Consider the following 25547-nt stretch of genomic DNA (forward strand, 5'->3'; position numbering starts at 1 on the left):
GATGTGAGAGTTGGACCAAAAGAAAGCTGAGTACCAAAGAATTAATGTTTTTGAACTGTGGTGTTGGAGAAGACTCTTGAGAGTCCCTTGGACTGCAAGGAGATCCAACCAGTCCATCCTAAAGGAAATCAATCCTGAATATTCATTGGAAGGACTGATGCTGAAGCTGAAACTCCAGTACTTATGTGAAGAACTGTCTCATTGGAAAAGACCCTGATGCTGGGAAAGATTGAAGGCAGGAGGAGAAGGGGATGACAGAGGATGAGATGGTTGGATGCATCATTGACTCAATGAACATGAGTTTAAGCAAGCTCTGGGAGTTAGTGATGGACAGGGAGGCCTGGTGTGCTGCAGTCCGTGGGGTTGCAAAGAGTCAGACATGACTAAGCAACTGAACTGAACTGATAAATTGTAAAAGCATAACCAGTTTCCAGATTATTACATAATCTTCCTGAAATTTTTTTAAAAGGTTATTGAGATATCTGTCTAGATATAGATATATCTGTATATCTAGATCGATCAATCTATCTACCTATATATATCTAGATCAATCTATGTATCTAGATAGATCTATCTATATATATCTAGATCAGTCTATAGATCTATCTATATATATCTAGATCAATCTATATATCTAGATAGATCTATCTATATCTAGATCAGATCTATCTAGATATATAATTCACATATCACTATGAATTTGATTGAAGTGGCAGCATAATACCTGGCTCAGTGTGTTCTCCCCTTATTGGATGCTCATATCATTTCCAGTTTTTCTCTGTAGTAACTAATAATAGCTGCAGTAAATGTCATTGTAAGTAAAGCACTTCCCACATTTATTATTGTTTCCTTATGACAGATTTCCAGAAATGAAATCATTGACTTACAGGATAAGAACTTCATTAGGATTCTTGCTGTATATTTTCACACTGTCTTCTGAAGAGCTCTGCCAGTTTGCACCCCCATGAGTATGTCTGTAACCCTCTTCACTTCTCATGTTTGTGAGCCCTGATACTGGTAGCCCTAGAGTCTGTTTTTTTTTTTTTTTAAAGTAAATCTATAATGAGAAACAAAATAAAAATTTGCATTTTCTCGATTTATTAGTAATGTTAACATCTATTAGCCAGTTTTATTTCCTCTTTGGAAATTATCTATTTAAAGTCTTAGTGTTTTCATTATCTAAGTAGTTCTATGTACATTAAAAATGATGACTATCATATTTGTTTTGCTTTTTCTCCAATTATATATCTTTTAATTTTGTTTTCAGCAGAAGTCTAAAAATATTTATATGGACAAATCTTTACTATTTCTTTTGCATAAATAATAGCTTCAGGACTTAGTTATCTTTGTTTTAGGGAGGTGATATTTTACTTGAAGGTAAAGCATCTACCTGAATTTTTTCCCTCTATACTATTTTTTAGAATATTTACTTATTTACTTGACTGTGTGGGGTCTTAGCTGTGGCCTGCAGGCTTGGTTGCCCCATTCCATGTGGGGTCTTGCCTCCCTGACCAGGGATCAAACCCATGTCCCCTGCACTGGAAGGTAGATCTTCAACCATCGGACCACCAGGAAAGTCCCCTCCTTCTATACTTCTTATTCAAGTCAAGTAAATAGTTTTGTTTTAATATTTAGTCCTGATATAAGACGGAAGAGGGTAGACCAACTAGCCAGCTCCCACCAACCCACCCCTTAGAGCAGTGCAGGCTGAGTCACAAGCTATTCTTAGGTGTTTTTTCCCCTTTCATGTGGGTGAGTTGTCTTGTTCAGAGTTGTTGACTAATTCTTCTAAAATTGATTTAATTTAAATCTTCAATATAATGCAAGCACTAGCTACTTCAGTTATTAGTTTACCATTTCTGTTCTTTTTTTGCCCTATTGATTGATTCTTTGTGGGCTAAACTTAACATTTATAGAAGTCCAAGCTTACAGCTTAAACTGAAGATGTTAAGTTGCAGAACTAGAACTGAGAACTAAATTTGTGTAGAACAGTTCTCTTTTTGAAGCTTTTAAGTCTCAACATGCTTTGTGTATTTGGGGCCCTAAGCCTCTTGGTAGAGATAATAGTCACCTTTTACTCAAATATAATCAATATTTGTAAGAAAAACATATCCTTTTTATTAGTAATTGGTACAACTGTGGTTTGTCATACCAATTCAGTGAAATTAAGCCAGTTCTTAATAGTTGAAAATCAAGATGAAATAATAGTAGCAATAGCCATCATTTATGAGCACCATCTGTGTGCCAGATGTTTTACAGACATGATACCTGAGCCTTGAAAGAGCCTGGCATTTAGGTGCCATCAATCACATTTATAAGTTAGAAAACTGAAGCTATGTCGTGTGCAAGTCTCCTAAACTAAAAGTAACTACACTGGGATTAGAACTCGAATTGGTTGATCTGCTTTCAAAGTTCAAGTTTCAGATTGTCAGCTTGCTTGTCCTCAGTGCAGTTGAAAGGATGTTAATCTCTCAGTGTCAAAGCTTTTTTATTAAAGGATATTTTAGTACCTACCCGGTGGCTGAGCACTAGGTATATGAAGATGAGACACTCACAGGACCTCCCAGTCTGATAGAGATGGGCAGGCATGAATACAAAGGTTACAGTATTTGGTGGTATGTAGTTTATTGGAGATATATACAAGATAAAATGAGGATGTGGCAAAGGAAGGTTTTAAGTGGAAGTATCACTGAGAAGTGTCACAGATTCAGAGAGAGGGCTAATAGGAATAAGATGGCATAGAGGTGGAGGGGGAAGGTATTCTAACACTGGAAATGTAGGCAGAGGATAAACCCTAAAACACCTTATATGCCATTAGAAAATTAGATTTTTTAAAAAAATATCAGTTTTATCAAGATATAATTCATATACTATAAAATTCACCCTTCTAAAGTTTACAATTCTGTCATTTTTATTACAATCACAGAATTGCACAAGCATTATCACTAATTTTAGGTTATTTTCTTCATCCCAAAGAACGCCCTATACCCATTAGCATCCTCTTTCCCCCATTTCCCAGCTCTAGGTAACCACTAACCCGTGAATATGCCTCTATGAATTTGCCTCTTCTGGATATTTCATATAAATGAGACACAGAATATGTGGTTTTTTGTTACTGAGTTCTTTTACTTACTGTAATGTTTGTTTTTAAAGTGCATCCAAAAAAAAAAATGCATCCATATTGTACCATGTATCAGTAATTCATTTCTTTTTATGGTCGAATATTCCATTGTATGGATGTAGCACATTTTGTTTATCCATTCATCAGTTGGTGGTCATTTAGGTTGTTTCCACTTTTGAGCTATTACGAACAGTGCTGTTGTGAGCATTTGTGTACAAGTTTTTATATGGACATAGGTTTATATTTTCATTTCTCTGGGTTCATATCTAAAGGTGGGTTTGCTGGGTGTTATGGTAACCTATGCTTAACATTTTGAGGAGCTGCCAAATTGTTTTCCCAAACAGCTAAATCTTTTTACTTTCCCACCAGCAAGGTATGAGGGATCTAGTTTAGTAGGAGATCAGATCCCCTGGAGAAGGAAATGACAACCCACTCTAGTATTTCTTGCCTGGGAAGTGCCATAGGCAGTGGAGCCTGATGGGCTATAGTCCCTGGGGTCACGAAAGAGTTTGAAACAACTTAGCGAATAAGCAACAGATTTTATACTACTGGTGAGCACAGTCACAGTGGTTGAAAACTATTGGATTCTGTTCTGCTTCCCAATGTCTTTCAAGACATAGGTCAGAAGCCTTTTTCTAATGAATGGAACTAAAATGCAAATCATTTCCTCAATTCTGTGGGCTACTTAAAATCTGAGTTATTAAGGATTACTGAAATTTAGTGTTTATGTATTAAAACTAACCAAATTCTAGAGCTTACTGAGTGTCCTAATTCAGTTTTTTTCTAAGAAATCTGTTAACTCTCCAAAACTTTGGCAGCGTCAGATTGAATTGAAAAATTCCTACTATGCACACCCACTACAGTGGATACTATTTCATTGTATCATTGGGTTGTCTTGAGTTTGATTTGGTTCCATTTCTGCTATTCTTGAATTGATTGCAGTCACAAAATTATGTTGTTTTAATTTTGTTGACCATTTGTGTAACTGTTTCTTTGCTATAACTTCTTCATCATGGAATTATTTTTCTATTGAAAAATAGGAGCACGTAGGTAGGTTGAATCTCTTTGTTGTTCCACATAGGTAGGCAATAGTTAGAATAGTTTGAGAATGAATGGATTACATAATTGGAAGATTTCTTTCCCACTCTAATATTCCACCCTAATACGTTTTTAAAGTGGAAATTAATGTGTGTTATAATTAAGGGTTTTGACTATGGAGTACATGCACTCCCCAAATTGGCTTTGGAAGTCTGAAAGCTTTGAAATTGTTCACCACATTTTGTGCATTTGTGTTTTTTCCAGAGAGAGAAACTGGGTTTGCCAAATTTCTTTAAAAAAAAAAAAAAAAGAAGTCCATGACCCTCAGAATTAAAGAATTCAGATGGATGAAGAGAATTTGGAAATTTGAGATTTGACGTATTTGGGGGAAGTGAGACCTTGCTTTGGTTAGATGTTGCTGCTCAGTGATAGATATTTTCTGGATACATGTCTTTTAAAAGGGTGACTCATTCCATGTTAGAAGAGCTCTCTTTTATTCTTTCCTGATAATTTTTTGTCCCTGTCAGAACTTGGAGTTTGCCTTCAAAGTCCTCACTGCACATTTATTATTACTATTTTATATTTTATTATTAAAGTAATACTTATTATTTTATATTTACTTTCTTGTATGATTGGATTGCTCTTTATTAAAGGTGTTATTTTTGCTGCCCTGATTGCATGCTTTACTTGAAATGAGTTGATATTTTAAAAAAAACGGTTTGATAGAATAAGAAAATGAATGCTTTTCTACCCTTGACTTTTAGTTTCTTTTTCCTTTACTCTCTTGTTCTATTTCTGTTTTGGTTGAGATTGGAAAGTACCAGTAGCCGGTGGACGCTCTTCCCGTGCAGGCCTTGCTCGGGTGTTGGGGCATCAGCTTGAATATCAGGTTCTCAAGGCCTCTGCAGTACAGTACGGCTGGAGGAGTATACTTCTTCTCTGTAGCTGTTTTACCATCATATGCAGCATGGTTGGATTTGAAATATGAGACCGGCAATTTCAGTTAAATGTTTTTGATAAAACAGACTTGTTACTTAATATTGTTTACAATAGATTAAGAAATTGTCAAGGAAAAAAAAAGAGAAATTGACAAGGTGAGGTTCTGGATGATATTGGCTATAGGGTTAAAAGATGGTTGTAGTATAATACAAATATATTTGGTCTGTGTCCCTTGTTCCTGGCACAGAGCTCCTAAAATCTTTGAAATTCCCTGAGTGATAGGAAACTTGCTTTCCATCATACCTGAGTTTATATTTATGAGGTGACTAACAGTGGCACCCCTGGATAGCCTCAGCATAAGGCTAGATAACCAGACTTAGAGAATTAGAGGGTTGGAATTTTCAGCCCCATCCACCAACCTCCAAGAAAAACAGGTGAGTGTTGGAGTTTGAACTTCTGTTTATATACATAAGTTCACAATTTTGAATATTTGCATCCTATTCCAGAATTTTATATTTAAAAAAATTTCCATTGTATCATAAACATTACCCATCTACTATAACCTTGAAATCATTTGTGAATAGATGCATTTTATTCTAAGTGAATATAACCTTATTTTCTTGTTCCTTTCTTTGTTTGATAAATTACCTTATTTGTATTTTTTCTGCTGTTGATGACACTATGATACGCATCTTTGCATTCTGTTTTCCTCCTTTGGATTATTTTCTTAAGATAAATTCTTACAAATGGGCCAAGTGGGCATTTTGTTTTGGATGAATGTTGTCAAATGTAAAGGTACAAACTTTATCTTAAACCTTCTACTTCTGTGATATTTGCCTTCTTTAAAAAATTGATACACTTTTTTTTGGATAATTTAAAATTTACAGGAAAATTGAGCAGATAGTACAGAGTTTCCTGTACACCCTTCTACCTATTATTAATAACATTATTAGTACAGTACATTTATTATAATTAACCAGTAGTGGCACATTATTATTAACTAAAGTCCATGCTTTACTTACTTACTTTTCCTTAGTTTTTACCTAATGACCTTTTTCTGTACCAGGATCCCATACTATAGTACATTTAATTGTCATGGCTCCCTAGGCTCCTCTTGATTGTTGTTACTCTTAGTTGTGACTGTTACTCAAACTTTACTTGTTTCTGATGACTCTGTCTTGAAGGGTACTGGTTAGGTATATTTTAATGTTCCTCTGTTGGAATTTGGTGTTTTTGTCATGAGACGAACAACCATGGACCAAGCAGGCAAATGAACCAGACGTGTAGACTGCAACGTAAATTTGCCAAAATAAATATGTTTCTTGTATACCAAAAATATATAAAGTTAGTATGTCACTTTTACTGTAACCATTAAGTACCTACAAGTAAATGAGACAAGAGTAGGACTCTACTGAAGGATGCAAAAAATACACGTGAGAACAGTCTCAAAAATTATGAAAAAATAGGACAGTGAGTAGAGAGAGATTTGCATATTCTAACACTGGTAGTTAGAACCCTAAGACAGGAATACACAGGAAGACCCACTGAACAGAAATAAATGCAGGTTATGAGTAAACTTAGTGTATAAGAGGAGAGGTGCATTTTACACCAATTAATAAAAGCTAAATTATTTCATAAATGGTCTCAGAAAAAGTGGTAGACATCATTAGTGGTGGAAAAGTGGAGAAAATAATTTAGACTCATATCATTCCATTCCAAAATAAAAAATTCTGAATAAATCAAATATATAAAATTTTTTAAATGTACAGGTACTAGAAGAAAACTTGGGCAGTTTCTGATATGAGACAAACCTTTCTTAGCATGGGAGCATACTCAGTGGTCATAAAGGAAAAGACTGATAAAAAGACAGAACAAAGTTGGTATAACAACAAATTGGATAAAAAGTGTTTGTAACATGTAAGTCTGGGAGATTGAAAGGGCAGTGTGTGAAGTAGTCTTCTAAGAGAGTAGGGGAGCAAATGAACTAGGGAAATGTGGACTTGTCAGGCAGGACGTAGAGTACACTTGAGTTAGTGGTCAGGAATTTAAAGTGAGACCAGGCAGCGTGTATATAGTCATGGAATAACTAGAGAGTTGGATTTGCAAAAGACTGGTATTTTGCTAGATGTGTAGTATGTAGGGAGAGAGGGAAGCTGAGGATGTTTACAACAAACTGCTTATAATGGTGAGCTGTGATATTTAATTTGGGTAAGGAGGGATATTAGGACATGAGGAAGGGTGTAAGGATATAAGGAAGATTGAGGGACAGTTAAAAGGTGATAAGATCAATAGTTTGTAGGTCCAAGTAGGGCTAAAGAATTGTTGGCATTAGGGAACTGGAGAGATTCAGCTTTGAGATGGTGCTGGCAAAAGGGGCATGGGAAACTTGAAATGGATTACAGAAGAGGGAAGTTACTGACCTGAGGTGTGACATGGAAGTTGTGCCTTAGATGAGATGGAGGATAAAATTTTTGGAACACAGGAGGTCAAAGACTTCTTGTTGTTCAGTTGCTATGTTCAGTCTCTAAGTTGTTCAGTCTTTTAAGTCGTGTCCAACTTTTTGCGACCCCATGGCTACAGCATGCCAGCACATCAGAGACTTACTTAGAAGCCAGTCTATGGGCAGGATGATCTGTGAGAACATTGACATCACCAGGAATTCTTATGGGAATAATGCTGGAGAATAGATAGTGAGCTAGGTGTTAAAGCAGTCAAGGAATTACTCTGGTGAGTGTAGGGGAAAACAGTGAATGAGGAGAGCCAGTGGTCAAGTCAGATGCTTGAAAGTCAAAAGCTAGTTTTCTTTTTCCACTTTTATTATGAAAAATGTCACACATAGAAAGAAGTTTGAAGTACTGTGATCACTTGTTTTCTGTATGCCTTCAGTTAGTAGTTGATTTTTTTTTTTTAGTAGTTGATTTTTTTTAAATAATTTTTTAAAGTCTTTATTGAATTTGTTACAGTATAATTTCTGTTTGATGTTTTGTTTTTTGGCCACAATGCATGTGGGATCTTAGCTCCCCGTGCATTGGAAGGCAAAGTCTTAACCACTAGATTGCCAGGGAAGTCCCTAGTAATCTATTTTTTTTACTTAAATGTGTCTTGTGTTTTTGTGGGGGCTTTTGTGATAAGGCAGGATATAAATGCATTTCCAAATTCCTTTCCAGAAAGGTGGTGCCGATTTACACTTGTATTAGCTAGGTATTAAGACTATGCTTTCAGGGATCATTTTTGTAGTGCATATTAGCTAAGAGTTGGTGCAGTACTTACTGTTACAGCTATTGTTAGAGTTCCTTGCATTGCTGTTAGCTCTTCACTATATCATGTGAATAAGCTGCTGCCTATTTTCCCAGACCACGCCTTTCTGTCTGCTTTTGCATGTGCTGTTACCTCTGCTCAAATTTTTTTCCCCACATTCATTCATCTGATACATGTTTTTATGTATAAGGCATAAACTAATTTAAACACAATCTGAAATGCATGTGCCTGGTTGATTCTTGGGAACTGATTTGCATGTGACCCGCTCTTCTTTTGGCCTGCAGAGGCGAGAAATTTGTGTTTGGGCTCCTGGGGGGCTGGGATACAAGAGCCTGTTTTCAGTCTGATTCTTTGAACTATTGTCTGGGCCCAAAGGAAAGATAAAAAGTTACAAAGACAAGATGTACTTTCTCCTTTTCTCAACTTCTTTTTCCTGTGCTTGCAATTTAGGTACATTCATCCTTACCGCTTTTCCTGTTTTTTATTCTGTCCCAGATTCTAACTTTATACTCTAGAGCTGTCAACTTCCACTTTCTCTGGACCCAGACTTGTTAGGTAACCTCTTCCTTTTCCCTTTTCAAAATTAAATCTCTCCTCCTTCCTCTTAAAGTGATTTTGTTCTCGCATCTAAAAAGTAAAGACTTATAACCTCTCCTCTTTCTTAAAGCTTCTTATCTCTCCTCTCCCTCTTTTTCCCACTTCTTATAACAACACATACTTGTTGAGTCACCTACACTTCACCTCCAGATTATTGCTTCAGCTTGCCTTTAACAGTCAGCTCACCAGCCTGGAACTGTCTTCACAAGAGATTGCCAAAACTAATGGCTTAGTTTTGACTTATGTGACATTTGGCAGTATGACCATCATCCCCTTGAAACTTGTATCTGTGTGTCCTGATTTCTCTTTTGCTCAGCCTCTGTTTTGATTGTTCTCCTCCTGTTTCCTGCACATACTTTCTACGGGTAATGCCATTCACTGACGTATTGACAGCTACTCCCAAGCCCTAATGACTGCCGAAACTGGGTTTCTGCCTTAAACAGAATTCTTAACTGTTCCTTGTATGTTTCCACCTAAATGTCTTCGTAGGTGTGTCAGATTAGATGTGCTCAAAATGGAACATTTTGTTGCTTACCTCACAAATCTAATATCCAGATCCCTGTTTTCTCAGAGCTCCTGTTGGTTAATATTATCATTCTGCAGTTGCTCAAGGTAGAAACTCATTTATGATGCTTTTCTTTCATCATCTGCATCAGCTGATCAGAAAATCCTGTCTCTTCTACCTCTACACACGTTCAGATTTTCACTGTCTGGATTATAGTAGGGACAGTGTCCCTGCCTCAAGATATTCAAGTGCAGTTCAGTTTCTGTATTATTTGTCAGAATTCTTTCTCTCTGCCCTTAAAAGACCAGGTTCTTCTCTTGTTTCTTATATATACTTACCCTGGATAATCTCCTTCATTGACATGGCAACAACTTCCCAATCCCTGGGGGCTACCAAATCTGGGTCTCTAGGTCGGATACATACTGTGTTTTGTTTGTTTATTTATTTTAATTTTGAGAGGCTGCAGCATGCAAGATCTCAGTTCCCTGACCAGGGATCAAACCTGTGCCCCTTGCATTGGGATCACAGAATCTTAACCCCTGGACCACCAGGAAAGTCCTATATGCTATGTTTTAAATATTGACACTCTGTGACTTGTGTAGTGAAGTTCAGAATCAATAACATGACATACTTTGTTCCTTAAGTTGAAATCTTGGCAAGTTACTTCCTGTCTTTGACCTCTTTTTAATTGTTTCTAAATAAAGGGAAAGGAATTAGGTATGTGTTTAACTCTTTAAAAAAAAATCATGAGATAAAATAGAGAAACCTCAATATGTAAAACACAAGAAACAGAGCTACTTTCATTAAAATTGGTATCCTCAACAGCTCTGCTGTATCTCCTTGAAATTTCTAGAACTGTAAGGTGCACAATTTGAAACTGTTGAGTTTCAAGAATGAGTTCTTTGAAATCACATCACGCTCAGATTATACTCTCTGAGTAGCAAAGGCTCTGCTGTTTTACTGGGTGTGTTCTTTCCTTCTTTTAGCAAGTCCTTCTCTTAGATTCAGATACTTCTCCTTTCTTTGTAATAGTGCCTGGCAATAGACCTGTGCAATGTATTTTACTATAAGGGCCCCATTAAACCCACTTACTTTAACACTGACGTCATGTTAGATAATTGTGTGTGTGTGTGTGTGTGTTTTGGCTGCACTGTGTGGCTTGCAGTATCTTAGTTACCTGACCAGGGATTGAATCCAGGATCTAGGCAGTGAAAGCCTGGAATCCTAACCACTGGACTGCCAGGGAGTCCCCTAGATAATTCTTATACAAAAAATTGCCTTCTTTGTGATATGTACGGTACTTTGATTTACCTCCCAAGTAGTGTTAGTTCTATCCTCTTGATTCACATAGCATTCTTCTTATCCTTTTATTATAGTTCATTGTTCATGTTTGAATGAATAAATATATGGATGAAAGAAAGAATGAATGAATAGATGGGGAACAGGTGTGGCATCTTACTGCAGGAACTATAAAGAAGTAGGTATTTTGCTTTAATTATTCTTGCATGGAACTGACCTTGATCTCCTTGCAAATCAGATGTGGAAAGAACATTTTCCCCAACTAATCAGCAAGTTTAGAGAGTTCGCTTTTATGTATGTAGCACGTGAAGTGGAGGAGGCACTGGAGAAAGATTATATAATATGCCTTCAGAAACTTGATGATCTTGCTTTTGAATGTCAGACCTTCAGTCAAATCTATACTAATCAACATGATTCAAAGTATAGTTGAGAAACCCAAGGCTTTCTCTTCATTCCAATAAAAAGCCTTTAGAATTCAATGGGAAGTAAACCTTTATCTCTAAAAGTGTACTTACAAGAAGAAAAAAATTAAGAAGGTCCATATTACAAAAGGTAGTTTTGTCTAAGATGCATAGCTCTGATGCCTGTAGGGTTTCAGGGAAGTAGTTTGGAACCTCCTCTGCTTTCTTACCAGTTTCTCTTCTGTATATGTTTTCAATTCAGTATTACTCTTCTCCATGCCTCCCTTGCTTTTTTATTTTTTTCCATATCTCAACCATCTTATTCATTTACCCAGTTTATTTGTTTAGCAAATACTTATTGAGCATTTTCTCTGGGAGATCTGGTTTAGGCAGTAGGCATAGAGGTAAATAAAAAAAGGTCTCTGTCCAGAACAAGTGAAACAGACAAATGTGAAATTGGGATACAGTATGATAAGTAAAGTTACTGTGGGATGAACAGGTGTTATGAGCATACCTAGGAGATGATGACTGACTGCCTGAGAGGACAGAAATCTTCCAAAGAAGAGGTGACATACGAGTTGGGGGTTGAAGAATGAGAAGAAAGTGTGGCGAATGTGACAGAGGGGAACTGCTTTTTACAGAGGAATAGGAGAGTGAAAAAAGCCCCTCTGATAAAGGAAAGATTGGTATAGTTAGGACATCTGAATCTAGGGGACGTGTCTAGCGGTGAATGTGATAAAGTAGAATTGGGGTGGGATTTTGAAGGGTGCCATATTTCATACTATGAAGTTTGGACTTTAACTTGTAATCAGTAGGGGAGTTTAAGCAAGAGAAGGGCATTAGTGGTTGTTTTTGGGGGGGGGTGTGGAACTAGTAACTCTGTGGAAGGCAGGAACACCATGTTAGGAGGTTCATGCCCTGATTCATGTAATGACCCCCTTACTAAGTCACAATTTCCCAGTGATAGGCCCGGGAATCTGTAGAACTAGAAAGTGTCTGAGGTGATAGAATCAGGCAAATTGGGATGCTTAAAAATAAAGCATTGGACCTAAGAAATGTGCTTTCTGGGACCAGTTTTGCTACTGACTAGCTATATGAGCTCATGGAATTCTTTTCGTTTTTCCGTCTTGAAAAATGAGGGTTTTAGACTAATTAGTATAATTGTTTCCTTCTATAATTCTGTGCTTCTAAACAAATCCAACCTTAATTGAACTACTTTTTACTTATAATGGCTATTTTTTTTTTCCTTCTGTGTCTTATTGACCCTTTGAAGAAGACGGATTGCCTACTCCTATTCAAGTATTTCTGCTTTTCTCTGCCTTAGTATGAATATATATTTCCCACATTCTCCAAATGGTGTTTGGATTATGTTAAAATGAAGCGGTGGTCTTTGCATTATGTCTGTTATCTGCCACACGTTTTCTTGGTTTCTAAAAAGGAAACAATGCCAGTTCTCCACTTATTATGAGCAGGAAAATCTCCACGTAAATATTCTGAAACCATTGATAATTAACACAGTGTTCAAATTATATGATAGCTGCAAACTGCCAAGATTGCCCATCATTATATGTTACCCGTTTTGAAGAGTAGAGAGCAATGTTTATTGGATGCTGACTTCAGTCATACATGCCTGAAGCAGACATCAGGCCTGAAACCGGGGAGATGCTGATCACCCTTTCTTCCTCTCAAAGGGTTATACCAAGAGGGAAGAAATAATTAACATTCCCTAATTTATGCATGTGGTTGATGTAGGCCTGAGTGTTAGAAGGCGTCTCTGGCTGGCTTGTTTTTCTTCTTTCTTTTATTATAAATGTAGCAAGAATGAGTTGATCTGGTACATGCAGGAACCTGTGACCCACCCAGCATTAATTATTATACCCATTTAAGAGAGGAAAAGGCAGATAAAGTCCATGGAAAGTTCATGGACTTTAGAACTAAACAGGTTTCATCACTTACTGGCTTCATCACTTAACTGAATTTTGGCAAATAATTTAATCGTCCCATTTCTTCATGTGTGAAATGGGCACAGTATCATCTCTCCTGCAGGGATGATGTGAGGTTTGCCAGTATTATCAAGGGTTGCCAGTATTATCAAAGGTGCCTAGCTTTGTCTGGCTGGCACCTAATAAACAACTCCTATGTGTGTAGCTCCTTGTACAGAACCTGAAATATTTTAGATTCTCAATGAATATTGAGCATGACAAATAAATAATAAAGTATACTGAATTTGTAGTAAGCATTTAGTAAATGGTAACTATTATGATTACATAAAGTAAAACTGTTGATTTTTTAAAAACATCAAATGTATTTGTTGCATTTTTCAAAGTTTTAATTACTATTTCTCTGCAAATATAGATGGTAAAGTAATTATTCTACAGCAGGTCAGAGAGAATTAGTATAAACCTAACAAATATGAAATAGTAGGCTTTAAAAGCTTAATGATTCTGTGGATGGACCTAGAGAATATTATACTAAGTGAAGTCAATCAGGCAGAGAAGGGCAAACACTGTATGATATCACTTATATGTGGAATCTAAAAAAACCACAAATGAATCTATGTACAAAACAAATAGACTCACAGACACAGATAGCAAACTTTCAGTTACCAAAGTGGAAACGGAGGAGGTAGGGATAAATCAGGAGTATGGGATTAACAGATACAAACTGCTATACATAAAATAGATAAGCAGCCAGGGTTTAGTGTATATATATATATATTCAATATCTTTTAATGAACTATTAACAGAAAATAATCTGAAATATATATACACACATATATAGCTTAAAAAGATGTCATCTGAACAATCCATATATAGTTGGGCAAACATATTTTGTATTAAAATTCCTGAATATAGCATATATAAAGTTAAAAAAAAGCTTATTGGTTCCAACAAATGATGCCACTGTATTCAGATGTTACCACAGTCAATCAGATGTTACATACATACATATAATAATGTGATACCTGCATGCACAGGTGGCTAACCCCCATGTACCAGGTGAAGAATATTCTATAATACCAGTACCTTCCGCTTCCCTAAGGGGATTTGCCTGCCCTCCTTGCCGTTCACATTTGACTCAATTTTTGGTTTTATTTCAGGATTATACTTGTGATTATTGAGCATCTGTTATGTGGCATTTTGTTGTATTCAGAGTACATGATGACTCGCCAGACGTCCTAGATAGATTATCTGTAAACTTTTACACCTAAATCTAACTGATTAAGGCATTGTGGCTATGGGATCCTATACCTTGTCCTTTGTAAGCCTGTGCTTTTCCTTCAAGCTGTCTTTGGTAATGCACACATTTTTATGCAGTTATAAAATGCATTGTAGGTAATACTTTTGGAGGATTTCTGCTACATATAAAAATTTTCTCACAGAAACTTAATAAAAATAGGGGCCCTAGCTACTGCATATCTGTCAATAGTTTCTTTGCAAGATTTGGCTTATTTTGGTTTAACATTACTTGTGATAATTTAAAATTGGGGAAGTGAAAGTGTTGTTTGTAGAATTTCTATATTTGGAGACGTTGTAGTCAAAACTTGATTTATGAAACTTCCTTCTGTGTTCACTTTATTTAGCTCCTGACACCATGCTTCATCCAGTCACAAACTGTAATTCTGGGAGTCCATGGTCTCTTATAGCTCATAGAAGTTGTACCTACTGTAAACACTTTGTTGTTCCTCCAGTTCATTCCCTCTCCTCCCTTCCCCTCTCTTCCTGCTGCCAAGGTTCCAGATCAGCTGCCAGATGTCATTTTTACCTGTGCCAGATAGTCTAACTGAGCTCCCTGTGGCAGGCTTGGCATTTTCTTCACAATTGACTGTCTTAAGTGACATAGGAGTGTATCCCTCCATAAAACCTTTTAAGACTTGTCAGCCATAGGTTCAAGTCCAAAATTCTTAGCATTACAGCTATAACTAATTCTTACTCACCTGTGAAGCTCAACACAGTACCTCCTCTAGGAGTTCTTGACCACCCCACCACAGTTTAGATATTTTTTTTTCTGTATGGTAAGCAACTCCAAACCTAGAGTTCACATTACCTTTGAGAAAAGAGGTCAGAAAATCAACTTGTACATGAGTAAAATTTCCTCCTACCTAAAAAGATTGTAGTGACAGGTGAAGTCTTAAGTGTGGTAAAAGGTTCCAAGTTCCATTGCAATGAAGCTTACTAACATCTAGAGAAAGAGTGCACTTTGAGAGGGAGGATGGTATATCGTGGCAACATACAGAAAAGTTAGGAGTCAGAAGACTAAAACTCATTGTGTGTTAATAAACTGGATTTTATATACCAGTTTTTTGTTAGTGTGACTTACTTTGGTGGTTATACAGGTACATCTTTCCTGTATACATCTTTCCCTTGAGCACCATGCATTCACTGGGATAGGTGCCTTGTAACACTTCTTGGCAGCTAGTCAACCAGCTCCTCTGGGGACACCTTCTACCACAATGCACACCTCTTTAAGCCTTCTTTATTCAGATGGCTTGTGCAAACATTTTTTTCTCAGGCTTCTAAAAATACTCGTATTTGAATGATTTGGGTAAATAGATGAGTTACTGAGCAGTCTTTCAATATAGTAGTGTTTTCCTACAATGTTATAAACCATGGTTTTAATTAAGTGCATTACTGTGAATTTGCTAGGTCTTCACTCTCCCTAATTGGTCCTGCCCTCAAGATTTCCTGGAACAAATTTTGAATTTATTTGTAGTAAGATGATGAATTCAGGGTTCAAAGTTATATCATATTCTTCCTTCCTGGACACCCAGGAAACCATTTTTAAGTCATTTTAAAAACACCCACAATGTGTCAGACAGTGTACTGGGTTACGTTTAATGCTTAAAAAACAAACAAACAAACAAACTCCTGTCAATTATTTTTACAGATGAGAAATCTGAGACTTTATAAGATTAAATAACTCTTCTGTGATCACAGCTAGGAAAATAAAGTTGGGATTTGAACCCAGAGCTGTTAATTTCCAAATTCCCTTCTCTTCCTAGTGCAGAATATTTCCTTATTACTTTTGTTATGTATAAATAAACATACACATTTTAATAGTTACTTTTAGTCCATTTTTATAAACCTGTAGAACTGAATTAAACAGCTCTGCTACATTTATTTTGGATATTTTTCTTGCTCGAGTTTTTTTTGTTTGTTTGTTTTTTTGAAGGAGAAGAGTATTATGACTTCCCATGTTATTGTACAATTAATTTATAGAGTTAATTTCTCTGAAATAAATTCTTGGCTGGTTGAAGCAACCCTCCTGTTTCACAAATTAGTTTCTACAAAATTGGTTTATGCCAAAGGTTCTTTATTCAGTATTTACCATTAAATATGACTTTTTCTGTTAAATGGTTTTATTTTAAAGGCAGCACCGTTAACCCAACAAAAGCTTCTACTCTTCCCCAACGGTAAATCCTGCCTGTTCAGCAGCAGCCGAAGCTCTGCATTGTTTTCTGTTGGAAGTGTGAGCTGAAGGGGACAGGCATTCCCGGTGCTTAGCGGGTGCGCTGAGCTGCGATCTGCCCTTGTTGTATTATTAACGGCACCATGTTTTCATGTTGCAGATGGCCGAGCGTTAGCAAGGAAAATTCAGGACCATGATGGCTCAGTTTCCCACCGCAATGAATGGTAAGTAGCTTGATGCTTGTGGTGAGATAAAGTGGTTATGAGATTTTGGATAGAAGTTATAAAATATTCATTTAGATATTTTCCCTTAAATTTATAAATGCAAAATTTCAAGTATTCTTGTTGAAAGAATTTAAATAGTTTATTTCAAAACACTGCGTGTGTCTTCTATTAGAATATTATGCAGTAAATCCCAAAGCTCAATATAAGCATGGTCTGCAGTATCATCTGGAGTGTGTGCTTGCCTTTGAGCAGTTAAGAGTAACCTAAGCATCCATTGTGTTTAATGCCTAAAACTGGAAGACAGAAAACATAGTGCCATAAATGAATAATATTAAAGATGTTTTTGATGGCATGAGATGATTGTAAACTGATTAAACCAGTAAAGATTCATTTATTAATGTATGTATAAAATTAGTTTGTTTTCCCTTTTATAAAGGGTTTTGTGTATACCTATACACACAGTTATTTAATAGGAAACATTTTAGAGGACATGTTTAGGTTATTTCAATAATAAAAAGTTTTTAAAGGTTTTTTTCTGATTCAAATTTTAATTTGTTTCTCAGATATACATTACCCACCTTTAATAGGTATTTTTTACTGTGTGTATCATTTATAATTGAGAAAATGCATTGTGTTTTTAAATTACTAAGGTAATTAAAGATGCTGAGTTCTGAATTATGAGGTAGATTTTATTAGCTAATTATAAATGTAAGGAAATAAAGAGTCCAGTCAATAATTCTTTAACACTTGAACTGAAAACTATAATTGAAAAGAACACTGGGGGAAAAAAGAGGGAAAAATCACCAATAATTCCAAGCCTTCACATAGGATTGTGTTAATGTTACCAATTGATCAATTCCTTTTTTTTTTTTAATGTTTTCAATCATAGGGCCAAATCAGTACATTGTTAATAAAGAAAATATATGTTGTATATCTTAAGTTTTTAAGACTCAGGATTGATCTTATGACATTTAGAAAAGTTTTCAAAAAATGAATTATTTTCATAAAAAGTTAAAATAAGTTTTAATATATGGTAGGACGCTGTCATTTAAGGATGGACTTGAGATAAGGGTTTTGTTGTTTTGTTTTTTGCCTTTTCAGATGTGAGCATTGCTCCTTCTCTGGAAATGGTATGGGATTATAAAGATTACTTGATGCCATGCACTATTTCTTAAAATGAATTTTTTTTCCTTAATGAGTGTTAAATGTAAGTTTAGAATGAGGGTAATAATTGTGGTAATAATGTGCTCTACTCAAATTTGAGAATTTCTATGCCACATACTAAGGAGTTTGCTGTAAATACATTGTTTAATCTTCAATCTACATGTTAAGCAGGCTTATAAACAAAATGAGCATAGTAGAAATCATTGTAGACCTGGTCTTTCTCATTTTTTTTTCCCCATTCTCTGAACATTTACAGATCACTTTGTAGCTTATTCCATTATATGTAAAATATTGGAAACAAGCAAGATGTTCAATAACAGCAACAAAAAGAGATTATTTGAATAATTGTCTAAAATGTTGGACAATTAATTTAGGAATGCTCAGTTGCTGAAGTCGTGTCCAACTCTTTGTGACCCCATGGACTGTAGCCTGACATTCCCCTCTGTCCAAGGGATTATCCAGGCAAGAAAACTGGAGTGGGTTGCCGTTTCCTTCTCCAATTTAGGAATAGTATATAAGAATAAAGATAGTAATTTTCTAAACTTCTGAAGAAGTGATAGCTAATGCAGACTGTAGTACCTTCCTACTTACTTTATAAAGTAACTGAGGATTGAAGATAATCTTATATATATCTGAGTCCAGTTCAGGGTTTAAAATCTTATTGAAAGAAGCATCCATGTATAGCACAAACCTTCAAGAGCAATGTTTGCTCCTTCAATACCTTCTCAGTCATAGATCGGGTTAAACTTTTTTGATGCCCAGTGCTATTGGAACTTGTCTCTAACTGCCCTCCCTGGACCAAGCTGTTTGTCTAAACATTTCTGACACAGTCCTCAAATTTTGCTATGTCTACTTTATCATCCTGAGACTAACCACAGACTTTTAAGACTTTTTTGGTTCTTAGAGCTGTATTGTCTAATACAGTAGCCATTAAGTACATGTGGCTATTTAATAATTAAGTAAAATTTAAAAATTCAGTTCTTTCAGTCACACAGCCAAGCGTGCTGAGAATCACATGTGCTCGGCTAGTGGCTACTATATTGGACAGTGCAGATACATCTCAGATAGCTCTGTTGAATAGGTATTCTTTCTTTGTGTGCTTACCATTTGCTTACAGAACTAGAAGATCATTGCATCATATTTTTACCACTTACAATTTTACTTCTGGTGTCTTCTGCATGAGCAGAGTCATCCTTGCCAAAACCGTTTTAGCCATGGTAGGTTTGCTTTCTGCTTTTCAGAAATGTAATGAAATTATAAATACAGAGGGCATGATACATGAGCCATAAGGTGATAGGCAAGAGGCCACTTTGGATACATGTTCTGCCAGTTGGTATCGTAGTGTGTCGTGGCTTGTTTCAACCTTAAAACTGTGGAGGTACTAAAGGCTGGTTATGTGAGTATGAAATTCTGGAGCCCATGACAGTGGTTCTGTCTAAAACCTGGAAGAGAGAAGGAAGAAGGAGAGAAAAGAAACAGCTAGTAACTTAGGAGGGAAAAAATACCATTTTTATTTTTAGAACCTTTCATTTATTACCTTTTAGAATTTTGGAGCTCTTTACTCTTTATGTAATTAAGAAATTTTTGTTGAACATTGGACCTGGAATCAGCTGTAGTGTTGAACTGCGTATGTAACAACCCAAGCATTTATTACTCAAGTCCCTACAGTTAGGCTTTTGTTCTATCTAGACCAGTATTCCAGTTGTGTTTTAGAGATTTAACTTAGTACTGGATCAACGTATATCATTTGATTATTATTTTGAAGTGAACAAATATACCAGTGAAGACCGTTTCTGATATCATTTAATTATTACAGTGTACAGGTGGGATGTAACCTATCTGAATCATGTATGCTCGGAACTGTGTGTTAGAATACTGCTCTGCCACTACCCAGCTGTGTGGCTTAACCACATGGAACTTATTTTTGTGTGTATATGTACATACACATATGTATGTATACATAGATGTAAAACAGGAACGACACTACTTACTGCATGGGGTCTAGCATATAGCTGATGTTCTGTAAACGTGTGTTTTTCCTTCTACATAGACCATAAGAATGTATTTGTCAGAGCCAGTAGATGAGACTAAGCAACAGAAATCTTTATGAAAATACCACTTTCTCAATTTAGTGATGAGTTGGGGGAAGTGGATAGAATTTTAATATATTTCTAAAGTAATCATCAGAGAATGTAAAAGGTTTTAGGTTTTTAAGGAAATAATTGGAAACATCGACTCCAAAACTTAGGTTTTCCTGCCTTTCTGTAATACTTATGAATAAATATAGATTAAGATATGCTTTACTTGAAGTTCAAAGTAATAAGCTGTTGACTCTTTAGAAGGTTCTTTTAGTACATATTCTAAATAAGAAAGCCAGAATTGGATCAAAATTGGCTTTGCATTACATGTATTTCATAGCTTTAGTGTCCAGATTTGAATATTATTTGAATACTACTTAAAAATTATTCCTTCTCATTTGACTTAGAATATTTTTATTCAGTTAGTAACATTAATCATGACAATATTTAATCATGATCGTTGTGTATGACTCTCTTGGCTTGTGGAGCCAAGACCGATCAAACTTCCCCAACCAGTCTGTTCAAACTTAAAATAGTCTTAGGGTTTGTGACTAAAAAGTGTCACATTCAGTATCTTTCTGGCAAGAATACCTTTATGACAGAAAGAGCCTATGAAAGGTTTTGACTCTCTGCCTCCTGCCTAATTATGCCGTTCCCTGGGATTGGATTGAGTGAGTGAAAGTCACTCAGTCGTGTCCAACTCTTTGCGACCCATGGACTATACATTCCATGGAATTCTCTAGGCCAGAATACTGGAGTGGGTAGCTGTTCCCTTCTCTAGGAAATCTCCCCAACCCAGGGATTGAACCCAGGTCTCCCACATTGCAAGCGGATTCTTTACCAGCTGAGCCACAAGGGAAACCCTGGGATTGAGTAAGGAAACTAATTTACTGAGCACACGTCATGTGACAGGCATGTGTTTGATGTGTTATATTTTTGTTTTAAGTTGGATTTATTGAGGTATAATCCACCCTTTTTTATACAGTTTGATGAGTTTTGACGAGTGTATACAGTTGTTTCCAGGAATGTATATCACTGAAATATAGGTGCCCACTATAATTTTAAACACTAGATGGATTTGATCTGATATTTCTTAGCCCCAAATGACTGTTTTTTTTTTAATCTATAAATATCTTCTCGTAAAGACAAGGTTTAAGATTAGAGTTAAACAGGGACTTGCCTGGTGTCCCAGTGGTTAGGACTTGGCACTTTTACTGCTGTGGCTCAGGTTCAATCCCTGGTCGGGGAACTGAGATCCTGCAAGCCTGAGGAAACAACTTTGTAAAGCAGATTTTTATGGACTATAGTCAGCAAACATGTGTGAGTTTACATACCTAAACATACTTGGTTTCTTATTGGTAGAAACTGAGTAAACTGGAAGGGTAATCAGAAGTGAAGCATAGATGACTGTTAGCCATGTTGAATTTTTTGTGTTCTGTTGCTAAGTTGTGTCCGACTGTTTGCAACCACACGGACTGCAGCACACCAGGCTCCTCTGTCCTCCACTGTCTCCCAGAGTTTACTCAAATTCATGTCCTTTGAGTCAGTGATGCTGTCTCATCTCATCCTCTGCCATCCCCTTCTCCTTTGCCTTCAGCCTTTCCCAGCATCATTATCTTTTCCAGTGAGTCGGTGCTTCTTGAATATATAGCTTTAAAGACCTCCTCAGTGGGCCAATATAGCTATATGTGAAGGATAGACACCAGAAAGATTTGTAAATGAAGTTGTCTTTTCCTGAATCATGATCTTGCCTCTCTGGCTTTTTTTTTACTCCTTCTGATTTTTTCAGATATTTTTTCCTCAGTCAATTTTAAGTGTGTGCTCTGTAATATTCTGCTGGTTCTGAGGATAGAAAGATAAACACACAAAGCTCTTGTCCTCCAAGGACTCATTGTGTGGTAGAACAGATGGATAGAAAACAATTATAGAACTTTTGTAAGTGCCCTATAGAAGCATGGTGAAGTCCCTTGAGAATCTAGAGGAGGAAGCAATTAATCTGACCTGCAGGTGTCAGAGACCTCCTAGACAAAATGACCCATGCCCTGGACCTTGAAAGGTAAAGTTTGAAATGGAAGAGGGTTATGTGAATGGCAGTCCAAGTAAAGGGAACATGTCACAGGATGGGAAAGACAAATATTATATATTGATATATGGGGTTTGTAAGAATTTCCTTTTGTGAGATACAGATACAGTACCAACCTCCTCGTGGGTCCTCAGGTTTTGTTTTGTGTACAGAGAAGTCCGTACTCCTGGGAATCAGGTGCGCAGGGCCTGCCTAAGACTGAGAGTGGACCAGTCAAAGTCATCTGGAGGGGGATGGCAGACTCAGAGTTACATACATCGTAAGGTGCTTCCAGCAGTTTAGGAGTGCCTCACCAGGGCATCCTCCTTGGGGAAGAAGACTCCCGAGCCAGCTCTGAAAGAGAAAAAGTCATGCTTCTCCCCTCCAGTGTTTCTGGGATCTGAGGTATTTTTCTCTAGATGCTGCGTGGGGCTCTCCACTGCCACAAGATTTAGGTGTACTGTTTTGCTTTAGCTTCACTGTTTTCTAGTGATCCAGAAGGGTTAGTCGCAAGAGGGACAGGGACATTTTTGTAAACCCTAACCAGAATTAGCTTCGAATCCTTTAGGTTCCTATTCAGCTGAGCTACCATCTGAAGAATATACCAACCAGCCTGTCCACAGTTGTTTCTAGGAGAAATAGAAATGCATCATGTCCAAGAACCATCAGGGTAGAATCCTCAACTTTCACATTAAGACTTGTATTCGCCTGTGACCCCTCCCCCAACCCCTTTAGTCCTGATCATTAGCCAGGAAACAGCTAAGGGACATTGATGATCCCTTTCTCGGGACAGCACATTCAGTGGCCAAGCTGAACAAGGAGTATGAACCAGGAGGAGGTTATGAAAGTGGACTCAGCCTCGATCAGTGCATTGTGAACAGTTTTTTATGATAAATGATTCATTAGCATCAGAGTACTGATAGACCAGAAAGCTAAAATCATGACACAGGTTTGTTTTAAGGGCCATGCTAGTATGGACATAGCAGACTGATTGGTAACCTAAAAAGTGTCGACAGTTTGAAGAACCACCAGTAACCCTAGAGGGCAATCAAAAGTTTGATGTAGTCCATCTGCCAAGAGCCAAAAAGAGGGTAGTGCCCTGTGTAATGAGACCCCCTCCCCAGACAGGAATCCTTAAGTCTGGCATGCATTGATATCCTCTGCCTCAGAAACAGAGTCAGACTTCATCAGAATCTTGATTTCGGTCTAAGTTAGAGAATGGGCCCTTGCCATTGGTAGTGACCCAGACTATTCAATTAGCAATTAAAATTTGTTTCCATTTTGCAGCCCCAAAGAGGGTATCTTTAATTTGTCAGTTGTAATTTTCCAAGTGGCAAATCAAACAGCTGGGCCATTGGCAACATTTCAAGAATCTGAGTTCTGTCCACTGAAGAAAATGTGTCTTGTTTTGGTTCTGCTTAGCTCTAAGGCTGAAGAGTCATGGCAGCCCAGTGGACATTGTCAGAACTCCAGCTGCTGTGACCCATAAGTGAACCAGGCTGTGGCATTTCAGGGAATTTCACTGATCCAGTAGCTTTGCTTCAGACAGTGGAGTAGGAATAAATTTTCCCCTTAGTGAATTTGCTGCCACCTTTTCATGTGAAGCCAAAAGGCCTTTGGGGCCAGGCTGTCTTCTGTTCTTGAATATACCATTTCTGTTTGACAAGTAAGGCTTCTGAGGGTCCTTCTCACCTTGTTAGTTGTGAAGTTTGTTTGACCCACCCTCAAATGGGAGTCTCAGGCCGGAGAGTCACTGGGCCTGCATAGATCAAGCATTCAGACCCAGAGGAGGCTACTTCCCTTTGCCAAAGCTTCCACTTGGCAGAATCTTCAGTAACAAAGATTTGTGCTGTTTCCAGTGCCCAGAGTCTAATTTGTTGGGGTTTACTAGCTAGCCCTGCTGGTGGAGGTATTTAGTTTAGCTAGTAATAGTATACCAGTCCTAATTTATGTGTTTTGACAAATATACTATGGTTGTGTAAATTGTTAACTTAATGGAAATTGGGTGCAGGCTCCGTACTATTTTTGCAACTTTCCTGTAAGTCTAAAAGGATTTCGAATAAGGAGGTTACTTTAAAATGTATCAGAGGACACTCCATAACTTCCAGGCTAAAGGTCAGCTAAGGGTGCTATTTAAGACCCTTTAAAGCCAGGCCTTCTTAACCTCTTTCCCACACTCACGTGGCGCTTTAGCTATCAGTCTGCTCAGTGCAGTGTCTGGAACATGCCTTGACTCCTCATCCTCTGACCTTGTTGTGTGAAATACCCTTATCTCGCCTCTTCACATGGCAAAATTCAAGCCAATCTTCAAGGCTCTGCCTCAGTCTGACCTTTCCTGTTAGCTCATCACTGATGCTTCTGACTCAGGATTAGCACAGCTTTTTGTATATGTTTTTGCTTAGGATGCTTCACAGGTTAACATTGTAAGCGTTGATAGTCATTTTCTAGAGTAAGACTTCCTTGAGGATGGAACAATACTTTATTCATCTTTTTATTTCCAGCATTTAGCTTGTTGCCCTATCCAGTGAGTGGTACACAGCAGTTGTTCAAGTAGATGTTAATTGGGTGATGAGTGAAAAGCCTCAGGACCATACTAGGTATGGTTATGAATAGAGCTTTCTTCTTTGTGTCACTCCAGTATTAGGACTGTCATTAAAGGAACATTTGTGATTCATGTTTACATTATGGAATTGTATTTAAGCATTCTCATATATGCAGTATAATATCTTTGTCTTTCATTTATGTTTTAGGAGGGCCAAACATGTGGGCTATTACCTCTGAAGAACGGACTAAGCATGACAAGCAGTTTGATAACCTCAAACCTTCAGGAGGTTACATAACAGGTTTGTGTTCTTATTTTATTTGCGATTTATGCTCCCCTTCATGAAATATCTTATAATTAGTTTTAATTTGACTGCCATCAATTTGTACTATTTAATGATAAGTTCCATGGTGGCTCAGACAGTAAAGAATCTGCCTGCAATGGAGGAGACCTGGGTTCGATCCCTGGGTTGGGAGGATCCCCTGGAGAAGGGAATGGCTACCCACTCCAGTGTTCTTGCTTTGAGAATTCCATGGACAGAGGAGCCTGGTAGGCTACAGTCCACAGCATTGGCAAAGAGTTGGACACGACTGAGTGTGGTCGTGTATGGATCTGAGAGTTAGACCATAAAGAAGGCTGAGCTCCAGAGATTGATACTCTTGAATTGTGGTGCTGGAGAAGACTCTTGAGAGTTCCTTGGACAACAAAGAGATCAAACCAGTCAATCATAAAGGAAATTAACCCTGAATATACATTGGAAGGACTGATGCTGAAGCTGAAACTCCAGTACTTTGGCCAACTAATGCAAAGAACAGACTTACTGGAAAAGACCCTGATGCTGGGGAAGACTGAAGGCAAAAGAAGAGGGTGGCAGAAGATGAGATGGTTAGATAGCATCACCAACTCAATG

At 37.2% G+C, this 25547-nt stretch overlaps 1 protein-coding gene across 5 annotated transcripts in view; it reads left to right on the forward strand.

Moving 5' to 3' along the window:
- The window catches only part of ITSN2 (intersectin 2), a 119768-nt gene that overhangs the window by 10150 nt on the left and 84071 nt on the right, over nt 1-25547 (forward strand). For 4 of the 5 annotated variants that reach the window (XM_043469203.1, XM_043469208.1, XM_043469205.1 and 1 more), the window contains 2 exons: nt 16728-16791; nt 24846-24938. In XM_043469203.1, the coding sequence (XP_043325138.1) occupies nt 16761-16791; nt 24846-24938 (124 nt within the window). In that variant the 5' untranslated portion in view covers nt 16728-16760. Of the gene's footprint in view, nt 1-4515; nt 4538-16727; nt 16792-24845; nt 24939-25547 lie in introns of those variants that run through there. The other variant, XM_043469204.1, reaches the window with a different exon arrangement.

Source organism: Cervus canadensis, chromosome 5 (assembly GCF_019320065.1).
Source record: "Cervus canadensis isolate Bull #8, Minnesota chromosome 5, ASM1932006v1, whole genome shotgun sequence".
Classification (NCBI taxonomy): domain Eukaryota; kingdom Metazoa; phylum Chordata; class Mammalia; order Artiodactyla; family Cervidae; genus Cervus; species Cervus canadensis.